At 44.5% G+C, this 18507-nt stretch overlaps 1 protein-coding gene across 3 annotated transcripts in view; it reads right to left on the reverse strand.

Annotated features, from left to right (window-relative positions):
* The window catches only part of pds5 (cohesin associated factor B pds5), a 65778-nt gene that overhangs the window by 20177 nt on the left and 27094 nt on the right, over nt 1-18507 (reverse strand). For 2 of the 3 annotated variants that reach the window (XM_037421007.2, XM_037421004.2), the window contains exons 12-21: nt 16583-16825; nt 13267-13427; nt 13056-13179; nt 11971-12126; nt 11831-11899; nt 11190-11323; nt 8871-8994; nt 3425-3744; nt 1830-1962; nt 1468-1590 (exon numbers count right to left, since the gene is read on the reverse strand). In XM_037421007.2, coding sequence (XP_037276904.2) covers nt 1468-1590; nt 1830-1962; nt 3425-3744; nt 8871-8994; nt 11190-11323; nt 11831-11899; nt 11971-12126; nt 13056-13179; nt 13267-13427; nt 16583-16825 — 1587 coding nt within the window. The remainder of the gene's footprint in view (nt 1-1467; nt 1591-1829; nt 1963-3424; nt 3745-8870; nt 8995-11189; nt 11324-11830; nt 11900-11970; nt 12127-13055; nt 13180-13266; nt 13428-16582; nt 16826-18507) is intronic. The other variant, XM_037421005.2, reaches the window with a different exon arrangement.

Here is an 18507-nt window from a genome sequence, read left to right on the forward strand (position 1 = left end):
TTTTCTTTAATTTTCAATGTGATGATTTCCTTTTCTTTTTTCCAAAATGAGCAAGACCGTGAGTATGCGGCATGATTTCCGCCACAGTTCACACAGTGTGATGGTTCTTCTGATTGTGCACAAGTTTGGTGACCACGACAGCTTTGTGAGCCGCGGCCATACTTCTGGCATTTAAAACAACGACGTGGGTTAGGTATGTATGGTCTGATCGACGTCTTAGTGTACCCTGTTTGAATACTTTCAGGCAGATTACTGGAAGCGAACGCGAGTATTAGGTGTTTTGTTGGTGTTACCTTGTTGTCTCTTCTAATGGTGATCCTTTGTACATTGGTCACATTCTGACTCTTCCACCCCTCCAGAAGTTCCTCTTCAGTCAAGCCGAGCAAATCAGCATCAGATACTACTCCACGGGTTGTGTTCATGGATCTGTGTGGCGTTACAGTGATGGGAGTGTCACCAAAAGTTGAAAGATTCTGTAGCTTTTCAAACTGTTCTTTTTCTCGAACTTCAAGGAGGAGGTCTCCGCTGGCCATTTTGGTAACTTTGTACCCGGCTCCTAGAGTTTCTGTGAGACATCTGGCTACTATAAAGGGGGATACAGTTCTGGCTTGCTTGCTGCTGATCTCACTATGTATAACATGAAAATGGGGGAAGTTTTCAGTTGATCGGTTGAAAAATCCTAAGCCTTCGGTGCGTACGCGCTTTAAGGCGGTACGATCCCTTAATAATGGAAATGCTCTATGCATGCCTGTTTATTTTCTTCAGAAGCGTTGGCGGCCACCCACCACGGAGCCCAACGAGGGGACGCTACAACTTTGCGGGTGCTAAAACCTGCAGACGCCAGCCGTACAAAGCTACTATAACCCAATGCGCCTAGACCAAGGTAGGCTATTTGCACAGGGTTAACCCTAGCCGCCAGGAAGTTTGGAAATAAACAGAAGCAGAAGAGAGGAGAAGACAGGACAGATAAAAAGTGAGAGATAAAGACGCAGATGTAGGGAGAAAGAGATAGGAAAAGGCGACTGCCGATTTCCCCTGGGTGGGTCAGCCCAGGGGTGCCGTCTACGTGAAGCCGGGGCCAAAGGGGTGTGTTGCCTCTGCCGGGGGGCCTTAAAGGTCCAATCACCCAGCGTCGGCTCAACCCCCAGGATCCCCTTTTCCCCGGACACGGCAAAGCCACGCACGGCTAGGCGTGGGAGGGAGTAGAAACTCCCCCGTTAGCTCGGGTCCGTGGTGTCACTACACACCAAACGCCTACTTGCGCAGGCGCCCCTGCGGGGGAAGTATTTGAAGAATCCTCTAATAATATTCGACTCACTCTCACACTTCAAAATTCAAATTCGCTTTATACCCACAATTTTGCTATTCACATAGCTCTAGCTTTAATCTGAAATGCAAATAAAACTATACTATGTTACTAACAAGTCAGCTCCAGTTCATTGTGCATCATTACAGAGTCATTCTCACCTTGTCCGGCAGGGTGTACCACTTGGATGGCAGCACAGGCTCCTGAGGGAAGTCCTTTAGCACAAAACTGGTGGTCTTGGTCATTACCAGCCCAAGGGCCAGGTCACACACTGCATACAGTTTCTGCAACAGCACAGACAAAGAAGCAGAGTAGTAGTTAGCGTAAGTTGGTATCTCACGACATTCAGTGTTGAGCCCAACTTAAAGGAAATGAAAACAAAGGTAGGGGTCATCTTCACCTCCCTTCTAACCCAACCTTTGTTTTCATTTACATTGCCTGAGTTGTTCAAAAACATTTAGCATGTAAAAGAGGTGGAGATTGTTTAAGGTTTGGCTTTAGGAATCTGACAGGCAGCACTTACTAGCTGTGCCTGTTTGTCGTTGGGACACTGGTTGTCGCGGGTCTGCTTGATGTTCTCGATAAGCCTCTTGAAGAAACTGAAGCTGTAGCCTTCGTTCTTGGTAATTAGTGGCTCCATCAAAAACCAGAGACACCTGCACACAGATAAACAAACAACATGCCCCTAAGCTAAAATCACATTTCGGAAATGAAAATTTTTATATTTCTAAGTAGTTGCAACGAATAAACAAGCAGACAAATAGATGTACCGTTGAAACTCGATTCTACGAATTTCCTAATTTAGGGAACAGATGCGGATTCCCCTGCAGTTACCCATAGGCTTAACAATTTCACAAATGTGAAATAACGAAGCAAACTTCACCACCAAACCTGATTTAACAAGGCATTCTAGAGAAAAAAAAAGAGACAGAGAGAAAGAGGAGAAAAAAAAATACATTTTTAGGAATTTATGACATCTAGAACGTGTGGAATTGTGCTGTCAGTGCAGGAGCGGTAGAACTGACGCAGCAGAGGCATTCTCGTTTTGGTACTTACAAACTAAATCTGCACGAAACGACAGACTGGACATTTTTTTCTATGCTTTTGGTCAGTTTTGCCTGATGAAAAAAGCATGCAGGTGAAACGGTGAGAGTTAATAGCAAATACACTGACATAGTAGCTTTTGAGTTTCTGTGATACCATTTTAAATTTAGAAGGACCGAAAAATTCTGTTTTATATATTACGTAGCCTCCGATTTAACTAATTTGCGGGTACCCCTGACTTCGTCGAATCGCGGCTCAATTATATTTCACATGTAACCCACCTGCACAGGTGGTTTTACTGCAATGTGGCACCACTATGTAGTGGAAGCACCTATGCAGGGATAATCCACAGTGCAGCGAAGTGACACTTCAAGGTGACTTAGCTGCATTGTGGTGCCCAGTGACTCTTTTTCACGTTATCATTGAATGACCTCATAATCAATGTTCACTGCCTTACAAAAACTTTTAGAGCCCGTAAGTATGAACAGGATTAAAGAGATTAGTCACACGCTACAAGCACTTTCTCTCCTCTTTCGTCTCAGCTAGCACCAGCGAGTTTTGCATCCACCTACGAGAAAGCCGCACAGAAAGGGGAACTTAGAGACTTGTTTTTATTTGTTCGTTAGGCCCAACCTTGATGAAAACAGTGAACAGTATAGCCAAGAAATGCATAGGGGACGTCATTTACAGTCTTTTAACTATATTGTAGTAATTATGGTGTGAAGAAATTAATGCAAATAAGAAGACCTGTAGCCTGTAGGAACTGAACCTGCAAACTTTGATAAAGCATGCAATGCCGTATCAATTGAGCTACAGTGACAGTTGCCCTCATGTCCACTTTATCGGGTGTTTCTTTGCGTGTAATCCAGAAGTATTAGTCAGCAGGCCATGGCGGCGAATGTGGAGCACTTTTCTTTTTGAGAGTGCGTAGCATGTGATGTGCTTCGAGCTAGCAGCTGACCAATAAACCCTCGCGTACCACCTGAAGGCATCCAGTCTGCCAAAACAAGACTGAAAAGCAGGGCGGTAAGGGATGCATCCTTGAGACGGGTGCCAGAGGCATTGTGCACTCACTCCTTGATCTGTACAAGTCCTGGAACGTCGTCATACTTTGGCAAGCAAGGGTCGTGGGCAAGCAGATGGACTGCATAGGGGATCACATAGTCGGGCAGGATGGTGATCAGTTTCATGGAGTTGATGGAGTGCTGCTTCAGGAAATCCCGCCGCTTGTTGATGCACGACAGGAGCCACTGACGCAGCTGGTTGCGCAGGGGCCGCCGCTTCTCGACGCCGCCCAGGGCGAAGATGGCCAGGAACTGAAGTGGTAGCCGCATGGCCAGCAGATGCTTGTGCAACTTCTGGCCAAACTGCTCGCGCACCTCCGGGCACTCGTCCTAGACAGTAACGGACCATGCACATTAGGAGACAGGCAGTGGGCTTCGGAAATGTGAGCAAACATTATAGTTTATATAAAAAAACTGCGAGGGTTGTCTTCTAGGCACCCCTCCCAAGGGTGTTTGCACTCTCATTGCGCATGCGCGTCCCTTCCCCCTCTCTCACTTTGCAATGCTAACGCCGACAGTATTTGCTAGCAAGTTTCTTGATTAAAAAAAAAAAAAAGAGAGAGACTGCTCGCCCTGCACAATTGTTTACTGGAAACCCCCTATATATATGCCCTGGATCTTGACTTCCGAGGTAGTGCCGGTGGGAGATTTCTCCAGTGCCCTGCTGAACAATAAAAACTCACAGTGTGTGCAATAACTAAAAGCGGACTGCGGGTCTCTGCATCCAATCAGAGCCTTCTGTCTCTCACAGCCCATTATCAGCGATTGGCATGTTTCAGTAGGAAACACTGATTTATCACTGCGCGCTTTGCACATCCACAGGTTTCTCTCCAGCACAACGCCGCAATGAGTGTCAGCATCAATCTTTCTGCCAGTGTAAGCGTTAAAGGCCGCTGCTTCGCATCTACACATGGTTCCCTTTAGCAGCAGATGGCGTTATTTTTTCTACTATGCTTGTTTGGATACTACAGAACTTAAATTTGAACTGTTCAAAATTTCAACATATAGTAAATGCTCGTTATTTCAAACTGACACCTTGGTTTCGGCACAGCCCTATATATTTCTGTGGGAGAAACTTTCAGATAATTCAAACGCACTGATATCTATATTTGTAATTTGAAATGGGAGCCTCTTGGCTTTTATCTTGTAGAAATCGACCCAGAATGATCACAAATCGCTAGAGCTGCGCAACTAGTGAAATTCTGAGTGCGAAGCGAATATGAATGTTGAAGAATGAGTGTGAATTGAATGAAATGTTCTAATATTTCTCGAGACATGCGGAGGTGATCCTCATCCCTAAGCCGGGCAAAAAGCCCAGCCTTGACAGCCTCCGCCCCATCTCACTTACATCTTGTGTTGGAAAGGTCTATGAGCATGTTCTGAATAATAGGTTCTGTGCATTTATCGAGGATGAGGGTCTCCTCCCTCCGAATATGGTGGGTTTCCGTCCACACCTCTCAACGCAGGATGTGATGCTTCTCCTTAAATCTCACATCATTGACGACAGCACTCGCGATGCCAGGGCCATACTTGGTCTCGATCTGGCTAAGGCGTTTGATCACATATCTCATGCCCACATATTGGAATCCATAAATGACATGAACCTGGGTGCGCGATTTTATAATTTTGCCGCTGCTTTTCTCAGTGACCGAACGGCTACTCTTAAGTTGGGGGAGCTGAAGTCAGAACGGTACGAATTAGGTTCACGTGGAACCCCTCAGGGGGCAGTCGTCTCCCCGCTTCTTTTCAATATTGGCATGACTCGCCTTGCTCGCGAACTGGACGAACTCGAGGGGTTGGAAAGTGCGCTCTACGCGGATGATATCACGGTGTGGGTCCGAGGCGGTGCCATAGGGCGCCTTGAGGACAGATTGCAGGAGGCGGTCAACACGGTTGAAAGAAACATCAGTCGTATGTCTTTAAAGCTTTCAAGTAGTAAATCTGAGCTATTAATATACAGGCCCACCAGACAAGGACGGCGACCTAAGGACTGGGTCCCCCCTGAGCAGGTGGATGTGACATTATCGACTGCTAGTGGGGCTAGAATTCCCAAGGTTAGCTGTATCAGGATATTAGGCATGCTCATTTCAGCGGATGGACGTAACACGGAAACTTTACGTAGATTAGAGCAACATACTGCGGCTACGCTTCGCCTCATTATTAGAGTTTCTAACAGGAAAGGAGGCATGAAGGAGGACAATCTTCTTCGCCTCTTTCATGCCTTCCTCATGAGTCACGTTCATTATGTTGCGTCTATGCATCACTGGCTCGCTGCAGAAAGGGAGAAGCTCAATGTACTGATCCGTAAAACTGTTAAAAGGGCACTCGGCCTTCCAATCCGAACTAGCACGGAGGGGCTGTTAGCATTAGGAATTCACAACACGTTGGATGAAATTATAGAGGCTCAACGCACGGCGCAGATCTCTCGCCTCTCGGTCACCCGGGCGGGTCGGGAGATTTTGGCACGTGCCGGAATTTCTACAATACTCCAGGAAGAGCGGATGACTTCTCTTGACTCCGCCGTTAGACAGGCACTCGTAGTTTATCCTATTCCTAGGAATATGCACCCTCAATTTAACGTCGCAAGGAGAAGGGCTAGAGCCAAGAAAATTTTGGAGCAGGTGCACTCGAAGTCGGGATCGTCGACCTTCACGGACGCTGCGCGTGCGGATAGGAATCGTTATGTGGCCGTTGCGGTCTCTGAGCGAGGTACAGTAATGTCGGCATGCTCTGTCAAGGCAACCTCCCCAGCAATAGCTGAACAGGTATCCATCGCACTAGGGCTTTTGGATTCATCCCGTGTTCAGATCTACTCTGATTCCCGTTCGGCGGTTAGAGCCTTTGCCTCTGGCAGGGTCTCCCCACCTGTTGCTAGAATTCTCAGAGGTAGGACCATCACTCCACACGAGATCATTTGGTTCCCGGCCCATATGGGCTCCACGATCGGCGGCATCACCAACTCCAACGAATTGGCCCACGCCCGGGCGCGAGGACTTGCCTTCCGCGCGGGGCTTCACGGCCCTGGCACGTTGGACCGCTCCGCCCCGCCCGGGGCCGATCCTCTGGATGGGGGTGCGGCTGATCGAGGGTCGCGGGACGTTCTAGCGACATTTAACGAAGTCACTTCACATTATCGTTTGAGTCGTAGGGTCTTTCCTCCACCCCATTCGCATCTTACCAGAGGACAAGAAGTCACGCTCAGACTACTACAGACAGGGGTTTACCCCTGCCCAGCTAATGTATCTATTTATATGGATATATCTCCTGACTGCCCGGACTGTGGGTGTGTGTGTACATTTGAGCACATGATGTGGGACTGCCCCCACATACCCAAGGAACTCAAGGCGCAAATCATCCCAAGACAAGGGTTTTATTCCGCCATCAAAAGTACGGATCGTCACCGTCAGCTTCGGGCAATCCAAGGGGCCCACGATGCCGCAGGCAGGTACTCCCTGCCTGTTCCAACGTGGGAGCGGCCCGCAGGGGCGTCGGGGTAAAACCCGACTCTCCTCCCTCGGTGTACAATAAAGTTATCTATCTATCTATCTATCTATCTAATATTTCTCGAAGACTTCCAGAATATTTTTCTAATAATTCATAGTGAAATTGCAGAAAAAAGTTGAAGAATATTCCTAAGCATATTTTCATGATATAGCAACATGAAAGTGTTTCTTTTGGCTAGGTTAATGAAACATTGGAAGGGTGGTGTTTTATAGTGGTCTTATGAAGAATGAGGCAATGCAGAGGCCAAATTATATTTATGTACACGGGCTTTTTAGATGATTTGGTGAAACAAGTTTGCCATGTAAAGGAACGTGTTTTGGAGCATGAATACCTTTGTATATTTTGGCACCAAGGCTTTCTGCTTACGTGAATGCAAGTTGCTGCTTGTTTCTGACGTACCACTGATTGATCCATAAATTCAATTTGCTGTTAAAGCATGAACTTACTTTACAAAGTTACCTGCCACAAACGTGCAGTTTCACTAAATTTGCGGGAATGAGTTCAAAGATGGCTTTTCACTGCACAGCGTGGCGTAATTGATGTCTGTTCATTCATTCATAATACGTTCTAGCGCCTGCCCACAAGCTCGAACTCTGCTTAATTCAAACAATTTTATAGTCTCTTTCGAGTTCAAATTATGGAGCTTTTACTGTATTCAAAATGAATAAATAAATGTATGCAATGCCACATGTAACCCCTGTAAAGATGACTTAACTGCAGTGCGCATGTGCTGTGCCATGAAAACATCCATCCAGGAAGTATCCGCACTGTCGTAAAGACCCACTTCAATGTTAAACATATTACCTTCACATCGATTATTCATTCGAAAGTTTAAAAGATTCTTATATGGGCTTATAGGCTACAAGTATAGTAAATTTTAAAACACAATATATTTTGCCACTTATAGCATGTGCCCTTTTACTATTCAAATCTTGCCACTATTCAAAATTGCTTGTATATCACTTCAAATTGAAAAAATTGACACTTGCACATAACTAGTTCCAATTCTTAAAAATGTAGTGCGAGTGGGTACAGTCATGACAAAAATGCTTTTATTATTCTTATAATAAGATGCAATAACACTATTTGAACTATGTGATGCGAAATAATTTGACAAAATTACGATTTGCTTTGAACTTAAAACTTACTATTTGCCCATCCCTACTTTTGTGTGCTCTATTTTATTCTGTTGGCATCTGCATACTGTGTCAATGATACACTTGAATGAAATCTAAGTGGGTCAGTTCAACTCTATAACACAACATCAGGCCTAGGCAAGCGTGTAGATAATTAGACAACTCGTTAAATTTGAAATACATATATAAGGCAATGCACTAATTTTTTGGGTAATTTGCCCTAATGTGTATTAGAGTTCACAGAAGTGGCGCTCGCTATCACCAAAACTCCAGGACTCCCCGTTGCTATCTGTTGGCATGACATGAGTTGCGGCAAACTGCCATTTTGTTTCATTCAGTGCAATGTACGCATCGCGAGAAATGCCATGAAAGTTTCCAAAGATGAAAAGTGTTGCTACTGTAGCGTGATAGCTGGCATAGAAGTACACTTAAACCTCGATATAACAAACTCGGAACTCAGTTTTAACGAAGTAACTGAAGGATAGTCTTGCGACAGATATAGTGCTAGAAATATACCTTTATAACAAACTTTTATATATAACGAGCTTCTTTAAGATTCAATTTTATTATAATGAGACTTGACTGTAATCAACTGCCTTGCAACACACAATTGGCTACGAGTAGGCCCAATGGTGATGAAATTGAAATTGTGAGGTGTGCGTGGTTTGCACACTTTTTGAAGGCACATGCACACGCTGTCCTGCTGCCACCGTGCGGAAACATAGATGAGCAAGTATCTCAGGTTGCGAGCATGAGAACACAACCTTCTGATCTCAGAAGCAAGCCAGATAATGCATATGCTTATTTAGCACTTACCTGAAGCACAAGGGCAAGCTTCTGAAACTGCTCATGGCTAAGCACATCTGCATAGGGTGGGCAGCAGCATATCTTGAGCATGCATGCTGCAGCCATGTATCGAAGCCAGGAGCGTTCCATTGCCCTGCAGTAACATTGGGGGCGGGGTAAATTTGTAAGAGAATGAGGGCAAAAAAAAAAAAGAGCACACAAGATCGAGATGGGGTGAGTGCCTTTTAACATAGCAATTCGACCTAAATTAGAGGGATCACATAAACGCGCACACAAAAGAAGTTGTAAGATGCATGAGCATGTTTCCATATTTTGGCACAGCTCCTCTTAGGGCACTGAGTTCAAAGGCTAGATAAAATACTGTATAATAAGTTGCAGCGAAACACCAATGCACCTACATGCACAATGTAAAAGGTTCAGAGGCCGAAATTCAAGAATATTATAGATGAAAAGTCGGTAAACAGGGGTTGTGTCAAGCTGACGTTTCGACAAGCGGACTTGTCTTCCTCAAGATTAGAACACAATTTCTTTAGCACCAGCATATCTATGCTTTGTACCCTCTATTCTATCCTAACAAAGAAGGGGGAGGGGCAAAATTGAATATGCAGGTGTGAGAGAACCAGGGGGGCTGGGCTGTGACGAATTGTATGAGTGAAGAAGAAACAGGTATTCCGTGAATAAAAAGAAAATAACGGAGCGGTGGGAAGGTGAGAATGTACACATGTCGCGGAGTCCCAGTTGTGGAACTGGTTGTTAGAAATTAACAATGGCACGTTTGAAATTCCTAGACGGAAGGCTTAACCTGCGGTGGTTTACTTTGTGTATGTACAGGAGTGCAACAGCCAAAATAGAATTTAGAGCAACTTTTGGAGCAGAAAAATGTTATTTTTGGAGCACTAAAATACGAAGTCTGAACAGGTTAAGGCAAAAAAAAAAAGCATCTATTCTTTTATTATAAAAGATAGAATTTGGAGCAGTATTAAAAAGACATATCTAGAAAAAGAAAAAAAATGCATACAAACCTCTCAACATCACCAAAATTGTGCAGAGTGAACATGAGTACTGCAATTTCCATAAAAGTAGCGTATTCTGAACTACAATTATGTAGAAACAATGAAGTCTACATTAGAATGTGGCACACCTGTCAAATCCTTAGACAGACTCTGCAAAGTGAAATGTGGTTCTGCCAAGCTGGCGACCATGAAATTCAGATTTGTAAAACTAAGTAGTAGGAGAGAAAAAAGAAACTTAGTTTTTTTTAGGGCTGCAGAAATGTCATGCGCTGCTCCAAATGATTTACAGTAAGCCAGTAACCTTTTCAGAAGTCAGCGATAATACTACTACTAACAATTATGCAGCATATACACGAATGAGTAGTAAAAAAAGAGTGAATTGTCTCGAGACTTGTGTTAACAACCAATCTGAATTCAAATCTGAATGTTTTTCTGCAGGGCGCCGATGCACTGAGGCAAAGGTGACTTAAGAAGCGTTCTGCACGACTTAAAATGAAGTCAAGAAATTTTCGAATCGCTACACCCCCTTCCTTCCCTCCCCCCTTTTTTATTTCACGATGGGGGTTAGGTATAGAGCACTACTTCTCGGCTTGCTTGCGAGGCATGTTCGACCAGATAAAGTAACAATGGCGCGCACCTGTTGGCCCGACCACGGCACCGATTATCTATCATGGGGACGATGCAACTAGGAAAATTTTGAGGCAGAACAGAGATTTTAGCGCAGTGAAGTGCAATTTAAAAAAAAAATCATGGTTTTGGTGCAGCTTGGCGGAAAATTGGGGAATTGTATAAATTGGTGCAATTGGCGCAGCTTTTGCACCCTTGTATGTACCACAGCGAACGAATTCAAGAGTCTCTTTAGAAATGTTTATACCTACTGGCTGGAGTGAATTGAACTTGTGAATAAGGTACGACTCTGTATATTTTCTGTCTCTTCCGAACTAAAAGTAAGACTGAAGAATGTAGAGTTTGAGATCGTTGAAGTTGTGTCCTGCTATATTAAAATGTGCCACTGCTTTGGGCAATTTTCTTGCCGCATCCGCGCGATGGCAGTTAGATAATCTGAAATTACCAGGCTGTCCTGTCTCACTAATGTACTCTTTATGACAATATGAACATTCGATTATGTAAATAACATTTTCACTAGTGCAGGTAAAACTAGATTTTATATGACGGACATAAACACTCCCGGTCCCAAAAGTTGATAGTTAAAAGCACAGGGAGTGATTCCGTCCAAGCACTGAAGCTCTCCCAGCCACTGATCGATACCAATGAGTCTGATAGGAATCATGACTTGTAACACAAGAAGACTTACGAAACATGCTCCTTCTCCATGAGGTCACCCCCGTGGCTGATGACTGTGACCAGGAGGCGAAGAGTGGAGCTGGCAGAAGCCGATGCGGTTCGTAGCCCCACCAGCCAACGTACCATCATCTTCATGCCTTCAATCTGCACATGATGGAACATCCCTGTCACCACTTGCTCGATAAGACAACTGCAATGGGTGCTCAAGCCACAATTACTATTTAATAAAACCAGTTTTCTTGCTTCCTTCCAGGCTTGTAATACAGATTTATTTTTTACGGCAATGTCTACTAGGTTAAACGTTTTTCTGGAATAAACCTTGAAAAACGTTTCAGGTTGCAACAGTTTCGCTTTATAAGTTCGACCCTTGCAGAATTTGGCACGTGTCAAGCTGTTACTTTTGCAAGCATTTCAATCTAAAACCTCTTTTGGTTTCTAAAGCCATTAGGGCTTAAAACAAGGCTAGAAAGAGAAAAAGCTTGTGTGTAGAGAAGTTGTTGACGTACAGCCTTGAAATTTCAATGGTACCACCTCGGGAATCCTATTAATCACTTTGCTAATTGTCATAAAAGCCACCCAAGAAATAAGGTTGATGATTGAAGCTATGCCCTCCAAACAAAGACAAGAGTAAAAAGGGAGGCAGCATGTTACCTTGACTTTGGTCTCTTCCGGAAGGGCATCGAATTCACACCACGTCGTTTCTGAGATCCGTGGATCCTCCTGCACAGTCACAGGTAATTCACTCCCATGCAAGTGATCCACGGGTAAACGCATGTGCACAATCAGCTCACCCGATCAGCCATTATCAGGTCCTTGACGACCACCTTGGAGACAATGCTCTTCACCTGGGTTCCAAACATGTCCGGACAGAGCATTGCTATGTGTCCAATGGACACCAGTGCCGTGCGGAAGTACGCTGACTCCAGTGTAAAGTGTTGCTTCAGGTGCTGTAACGAATTGCTAGTTTTGAAGCACTTCTCTTGCACCTAAGAAAAATCCCTCATTTTAAAACTTGCTAAATGCCTACTGCTTAGTGCATACTACAATAACCTGTTGTTGCATGAAAGTTAACTGCACCACAGCGTCAGAGCAACTAGAGAGAGATAGACAAAAAAAAAAAAAAGAAGAGGAGGAGGAGGCAGAGGGGCATCAATCAATAATTCCGACTTGAACAAGATTGTTGCAATGCCTTTTGCAAATAAGCACCAGAAAAGAGGCAAGGCGGGATGGATGATGGCAGTCACCGACAAACACGCCCAGTATGACTTATCAGGGAAAATCCTATAACAATAAGCATCTTTAGCAATCTGCTTGGCAGTGTGTGTGACGCAGCACTATTTAAAGTGTACGGTATGCTTCCATTTTATTGGAAAGAGCACAGCGCTCAGTGCACTCGCATAGATCATGTTGGTGCACCGTGAATGAAAAAACTTTTCAGACTTCAACAGGACGATAGTTATAGCGCGAGAACAAAACGACGATACAGAGACAAGAAGGACGTTGGAAGTTAGCGCTCGTGTCTTTCGTGTCCTTCTTGTCTCTGTATCGTCCTTTTGTTCTCGCGCTATAACTATCGTCATGCCATACCAACTAGCCCAAGCTGCCACACTTCTCAACAGGACACTTTAAGGGTGCATGCACCGAACAGGCATTAACGTAAGGAATTAGACAAACAAAAAACAAAAGCAGCATTTGTTTTTCGACTTCCTTATATCTTTGTCCTAAGTGCACTGAAATAGTCTCGTAAATAATATCTAAAAACACACCTAGCTTTCTACTACTGCATTTATTTTACAACCTTCAAGACCGCACATAAACCGTTACCAATGGTTTGGTCCACCAAAGTGCACGTTCAATGCATGACATGCTTACTTACATCAATTATCTGCCCAAAGACACGCTCCTTGTTTCCAACGATGACGTTGAGGCAAGCGACAGCATACTTGGCTTGTTTCGCTGTGCCGTTTTCGATAAAGTTCTGCACCACGGGTAGCAACCGCCTGTGCAACATGCGGCACCATTATTGTCCAGCCAAGCAACCCGGGCTAGCTTCAATTAAATCAACGATCGGGGGGTTAAAAACTTACTGTGCAACGTTTGGGAAACGCTGGTCAATGTCGGCACCCACAAAGGTGAAGATCTGTAACGTCATCTCGGATGCTCTGCAGTCGTCCGAATTTAGGAACGACAGGAGCAGGTTGTACACTTCTTCCCCAATAAAGGCTGCAGGAAACGCGGAAGCCAGCACCTGCGTCACAGTTCCGAAGACCACAGCTGAATGAACGAGACAAGGAAGTCAGAGCGAAAATTAACTACTGGACACAGAAGAGCCCACATAGATGCAGGTCCTATGCTATGTGTACTCTTTTATGCTCTGTACCAAACTTGTGCATTTCAGTTTAGCATTATGAACCAACTAGTCCACAGAAAAATTCTTTTGAAGGGATTTCAAACCACCCAGAGGTCGAAATGTAGCTGTGAAGTGGCAAATCTGCACGAGTCTACAATGAAATAGGCTAGAGCGAACATTCGAGCACTTTGATTCAAATTTATTTATTTGATAATTCAAATATTTGAAATGGACAAATAGGTGTACCGTATTTACTTGCGCAATCCTTGTACTTGCATAATTCTTGCACCCCCCACATTGCCCAGAAAAAATACGATATCTTTTTTTTTTTCATACAGTAATTATCACATCCCTGAAGACTGCCGTAATAATATCGCCTGCTCGTTCCAGCCACTGATGATAATAGTGCACGCCATTTGGTGCCATCTCTTAAGCATCAAGCGTACTATTATTGCACGAAGATTCAATCCAAACAAGCCAAACCATAGCGGCAAGTGCGCGGTGCGGCGTGTTTTGTATGTTGTGTCAGCAATCTTGTCACGATATGGGGCAATACTGAAGCTACACAGCTGCTTTCAAGTTGAAAGTGATAGATCATGCACTAAACAACGGCAACAAGGCCGCCGGTAGGCCCTTTGGAGTCTACAAGCGTTGTGTTTGCTACTGTTTACAGCAGCTGAAAGCCACTAAGATACGTTGGGCCTGCCGTGTGCCTAAAACTGGGATTGATGGTAAACTTTATGTCTTCAGAAGGAAACTGCAGATGATTCTGTTAAATAGCCATCAGCTCAATACTGACGTCCTACGCTTACCTTTTGAGGGCTCCTGTTGAGCGACGAACGCTACCGCTACGCCCGCAATGCCCACAAGCTTTGCGTATGGTATTCTACTTCTCGACTATTTGCTTGCACTTTTTGTGTCTCAAATAAATCTTGCCTTGTGTTGAACCTGTGCTTTTATTGTTGAGGTAAGTTTAATTAGTACTTCTCAAAGCTTGCTGTTAGTTGCTGGAGTGAGAATCCTAATTTGCGGCCACTTCGTTTTCTCTTTCGCTCTGTACATTTTCGTGGAAAGTATTCCCCATGCAATTCTCGCACCCCTCAATTTTGCATCGGTTTTCCACCAAAAAAAGTGCGAGGATTATGCGACTAAATACGGTATATTAGTCTACACGTAACGTTCCTGTAAAGGTGGTTTCACCCGCACCCCGAGCTAAGCAACAGGTGCGCGCTCCTGGCACAGCAGGAGTGCAGGCGCAGTAGCAGATGGCTCCCGCTGCACCGCGCACTAACTCCTGCCACTGAGTGCAGCGGATGCTCTCTCTCTCTTCCCCACCCCAACCGCTTTTATGAAAGCAAACAGTGAGCTCAGGTGCATAGTCGCTAAAGCCTACAATGAACTTGTAGCCGTGAGAATTTTTTTGAAACAGTTCTGTAAGAAAGGAGATGCACGGGTATGATGATCGGAATGCGAAGATTGCTTATTTCACTTTTTTTGCTACCCTTTGTTTATTGGCTGAAGTCGTTTTGCCTTTTTCGCTTGAGTGCGCTTTCCAACCTCACATGTCATATGCCATTGCAACGTGCTCTTCGAAACAATGTCCACTTTCGGTTACTGCGACTTCGTCAACTCCATGATTCTTGGCTTCCTGGTGTTCTTGCTGCGCTTGCTCGTGCTTCGACAAATTGTGCCGATATGGAACCTGTGTTGGCAGTTGCGCTACAGGCTGCAGCTGTCGATTGGCAAGCAAACACACGAGGGCAACATGACAAAAAACAGTAAGGAGCGCGGGCAGCTGCTTGAAGATTAATCAAATGTCGTAGGTTTTGTTCGCTAATCATAGCAGCGATTGTTGAGGTCACAAGCACAACATCCTGACACAGCACGCGTCATTGGGGAGGGAGGCTGGAAAGGCCTGGAGAGAAGAAGGAGTTGTTTCTTGGAATTTGTAGGGTGCTTGTAGCTCCCGGCACTGCAACAAGTGGCACTCTTGATCATCACTGCATTCTGAACACGATATGCGTGTTTGCTTGAAATGTTTGAAAAAATATCGCAGGTGGTTTAGGGGCCCTTTAAGATTGTTTTTACATAATGTGCTACCAGCATTGCGAGTGATTGGTGCTAGAATACCAAGACAAATGAGCGAAGAAATGACAAGAAAGGCATTAATTAGAACTAATCATGCCAAGAAAAGTACAGGGGATGCTACTAGAAAGTTGACAATTTCACCGACTGCATCCACACAGATGGTCAATTTTGGGGGTGCAGAAACCAAGGTTAAAAAGAAAAAAGATCTGTTTGGCTTTTAGGGTTGTTCCTTTCACACCAGCACACATATTCAGTCCCACTCAGAGGTGCTCACTCATTCTTGAACACCAGCTCACACTTGGCAGTAACTTGGGTCGATACAATATCATCTACTTAAACTCATCAGCATTTACTTTGGGCTACCCGCACCCTTCATGATTAATTTTTCTGATGAACACCAGTTATAGCTCAAGCCATAACTGGTGTCTAAGAAATGAGCACGGAACCAAAAGACAGTGTTTGTGAAAGCGAACAGGATGCACTGTTCATCCATGTTTGAGATTTAACATTGAGGACAACTAAGAGATGCGTTTATCACAACTAAAAAATCAAATACACACGCTGCTCACCAATTTCTAAAGGGTACCTTCGTGTTTCATAATGTGATGCTTCCGACATCTTTCTGTCACTAGTTACACAGTATAATTTGTGCACAGCTACTGTATAGCTATCCTCCCATATTGATAGTAAAGTATGCCCTCAGCTTCCAGTTCTGTAAGACATTTAAATGGCACTCTGAAACGCTAGCCAAATGCAGGCTGAACTGAGTGAACAAGACGACTAGAGAATGGGTCCAAGCTGGTTGGTAAAGTGTCATATTGACCCTGCTAAGTGCACTGAGACAATGACAATAAAAGCAACACAAGAGCTCTGTGTGTGCTTTCACTGGCCTCGTCTTGGAGCATCTAGCAATATTACTATGCAACACAGGGATGTGCACAGAGAGAATTTTAGCGCGTACGTACGTGCAGCAGCTGCAGCCCGCGCAGTGCTGAGTTGGTGACGCCCATTTGGATGTCGATGTCGCCTTGGCCGAGGAGTGAGTCACGCACGTAGGACAGGATCTGCTTGACGCCAGCGCTGTCGACCATCACCGGTGCCACCCGCTCTAGCAACTGCTTGATGATCACATAGAAGCTGTTGGTCTGCACTGGATAGCCAAGACTCTTCAACACTTCTTTCTGGAAGAGTATAAGACATACCTCTCGCTTAAATACAAAGCGAGAAATGCAGAATTACAAAGTGTCTGAAGTTGTGGTGCAGCTTCAAATGCAGAATTACAAAGCGGTGGCCAGAAGAGAAAGAGATTTGCTCATTCATTCGACTTGAAAGGGGCGGCTGGGCGGGCTTTTTGGTACGTACACATAGTTAATCCAAACAGTGCATAAACACACACACTGCTCAAAGCGCAAAACCACACAACTCAGGCGTCTGTGCTGTGTGGTCTCTTCAGCATCCCGTTTCTGCATTGTCTGGATTAACTATGTAATTCATAGCGTCAATTGACCAAGCATTGACAGAGGGTTTTCACAAATACCCATCTATACCCACAAATAAAGTAACGCATACAAATTTAACTGCCAAAGCTTGCAAGCACAGAGCACGAAGGCAGTCATTCTGTTTTTATATTTACTGTTAATGTGCACACGTAACTTTAGTGCTAGATATAGCAGCAGCGCTGACATTGCTAAGATGCAAATACTAGGCTAGTCCGAATATTCTATTGCTTCAAGTGAATACTACAGTATTTGAATTCACTCCAATTTGAATTTAAATTACCAGAAATTTCAAAGTATTTGAAATGAACAAATAGACCTATATAGGCTCGCATGTATTCGAGAGAAATCCGGCACTGCCGCTAAGCCCCACTTTAGGGTTAAATGGAGGTTTTACCTTCACAGTTTAAAAGCTCGTTACACCAGCATATATGCCCCAAGTACCGTATATACTCGTGTGATCCTCGCACTCGCACAATTCTCGCACCCCCCACATCGCCCAACAAAAATACGATTTCTTTTTTTGCTCGAGTAATTATCGCACCCCCGGAAACTGCTGCAATAATGTCGTCTGCTCTTTCTAGCCACTGATGATAGCGCACGTCATCTGGTGCCATCTCTTAAGCATCAAGCGTACTATTGCACAGAGATTCAATCCAACTCAAGCCAAGCCGAAGTGGCCAGTGCGCGTTGCGGCGTGTTTTGTATGTTGCGTCGATAACCTTGTCAAGTTATGAGGCGATACTGAAGTTGTACGGCTGCTTTCAAGTTGCAAGTGATAGATAATGCACTAAAGAACGGCAATAGGGCCGCCGGTAGGCCCTTGGGATTGATGGTAAACTTTATTTTTCAAGAAGGAAACTGCGAACAATTCTGTTAAGTAGCCATCAGCCCAATACTGACGTCCCACGCTTACCTTTTGAGGGCTCCCGTTGAGCGACGAACCCTACCGTTACGCTTGCACCGTCCGCAAGCTTTGCATATAGTGTTCTAATTCTCGACTATTCGCTTCCACTTTTTGTGTCTCAATTAAATCTTGTCTTGGGTTGAACCTCTGCTTTTATTGTTGAGGTAAGTTTTAATTAGTACTTTTTAAAGCTTGCTGTTAGTTGTCGGTGTGAGAATCCCGATTTGCGGCCACTTCGTTTTCTTTTTCGCTCTGTACGTTTTCGTAGAAAGTTTTCCCCGTGTAATTCTCGCATCCCCCCAACTTTTCATCGGTTTTCCGGCAAAAAAAGTGCGAGGATTATACGAGTAAATATGGTATAATAAATTTCAAAATGTAACGCATTTCACAGGCTATCACTTGCATTCTACTGAAAGTCAAATCCTGCTACTACTCAAAGTTGTGTCCACTTCGTTTGAACCAAAAGAAATGGCATTTGCACAGGCCT

Source organism: Rhipicephalus microplus, chromosome 2 (assembly GCF_043290135.1).
Source record: "Rhipicephalus microplus isolate Deutch F79 chromosome 2, USDA_Rmic, whole genome shotgun sequence".
NCBI classification, from domain to species: domain Eukaryota; kingdom Metazoa; phylum Arthropoda; class Arachnida; order Ixodida; family Ixodidae; genus Rhipicephalus; species Rhipicephalus microplus.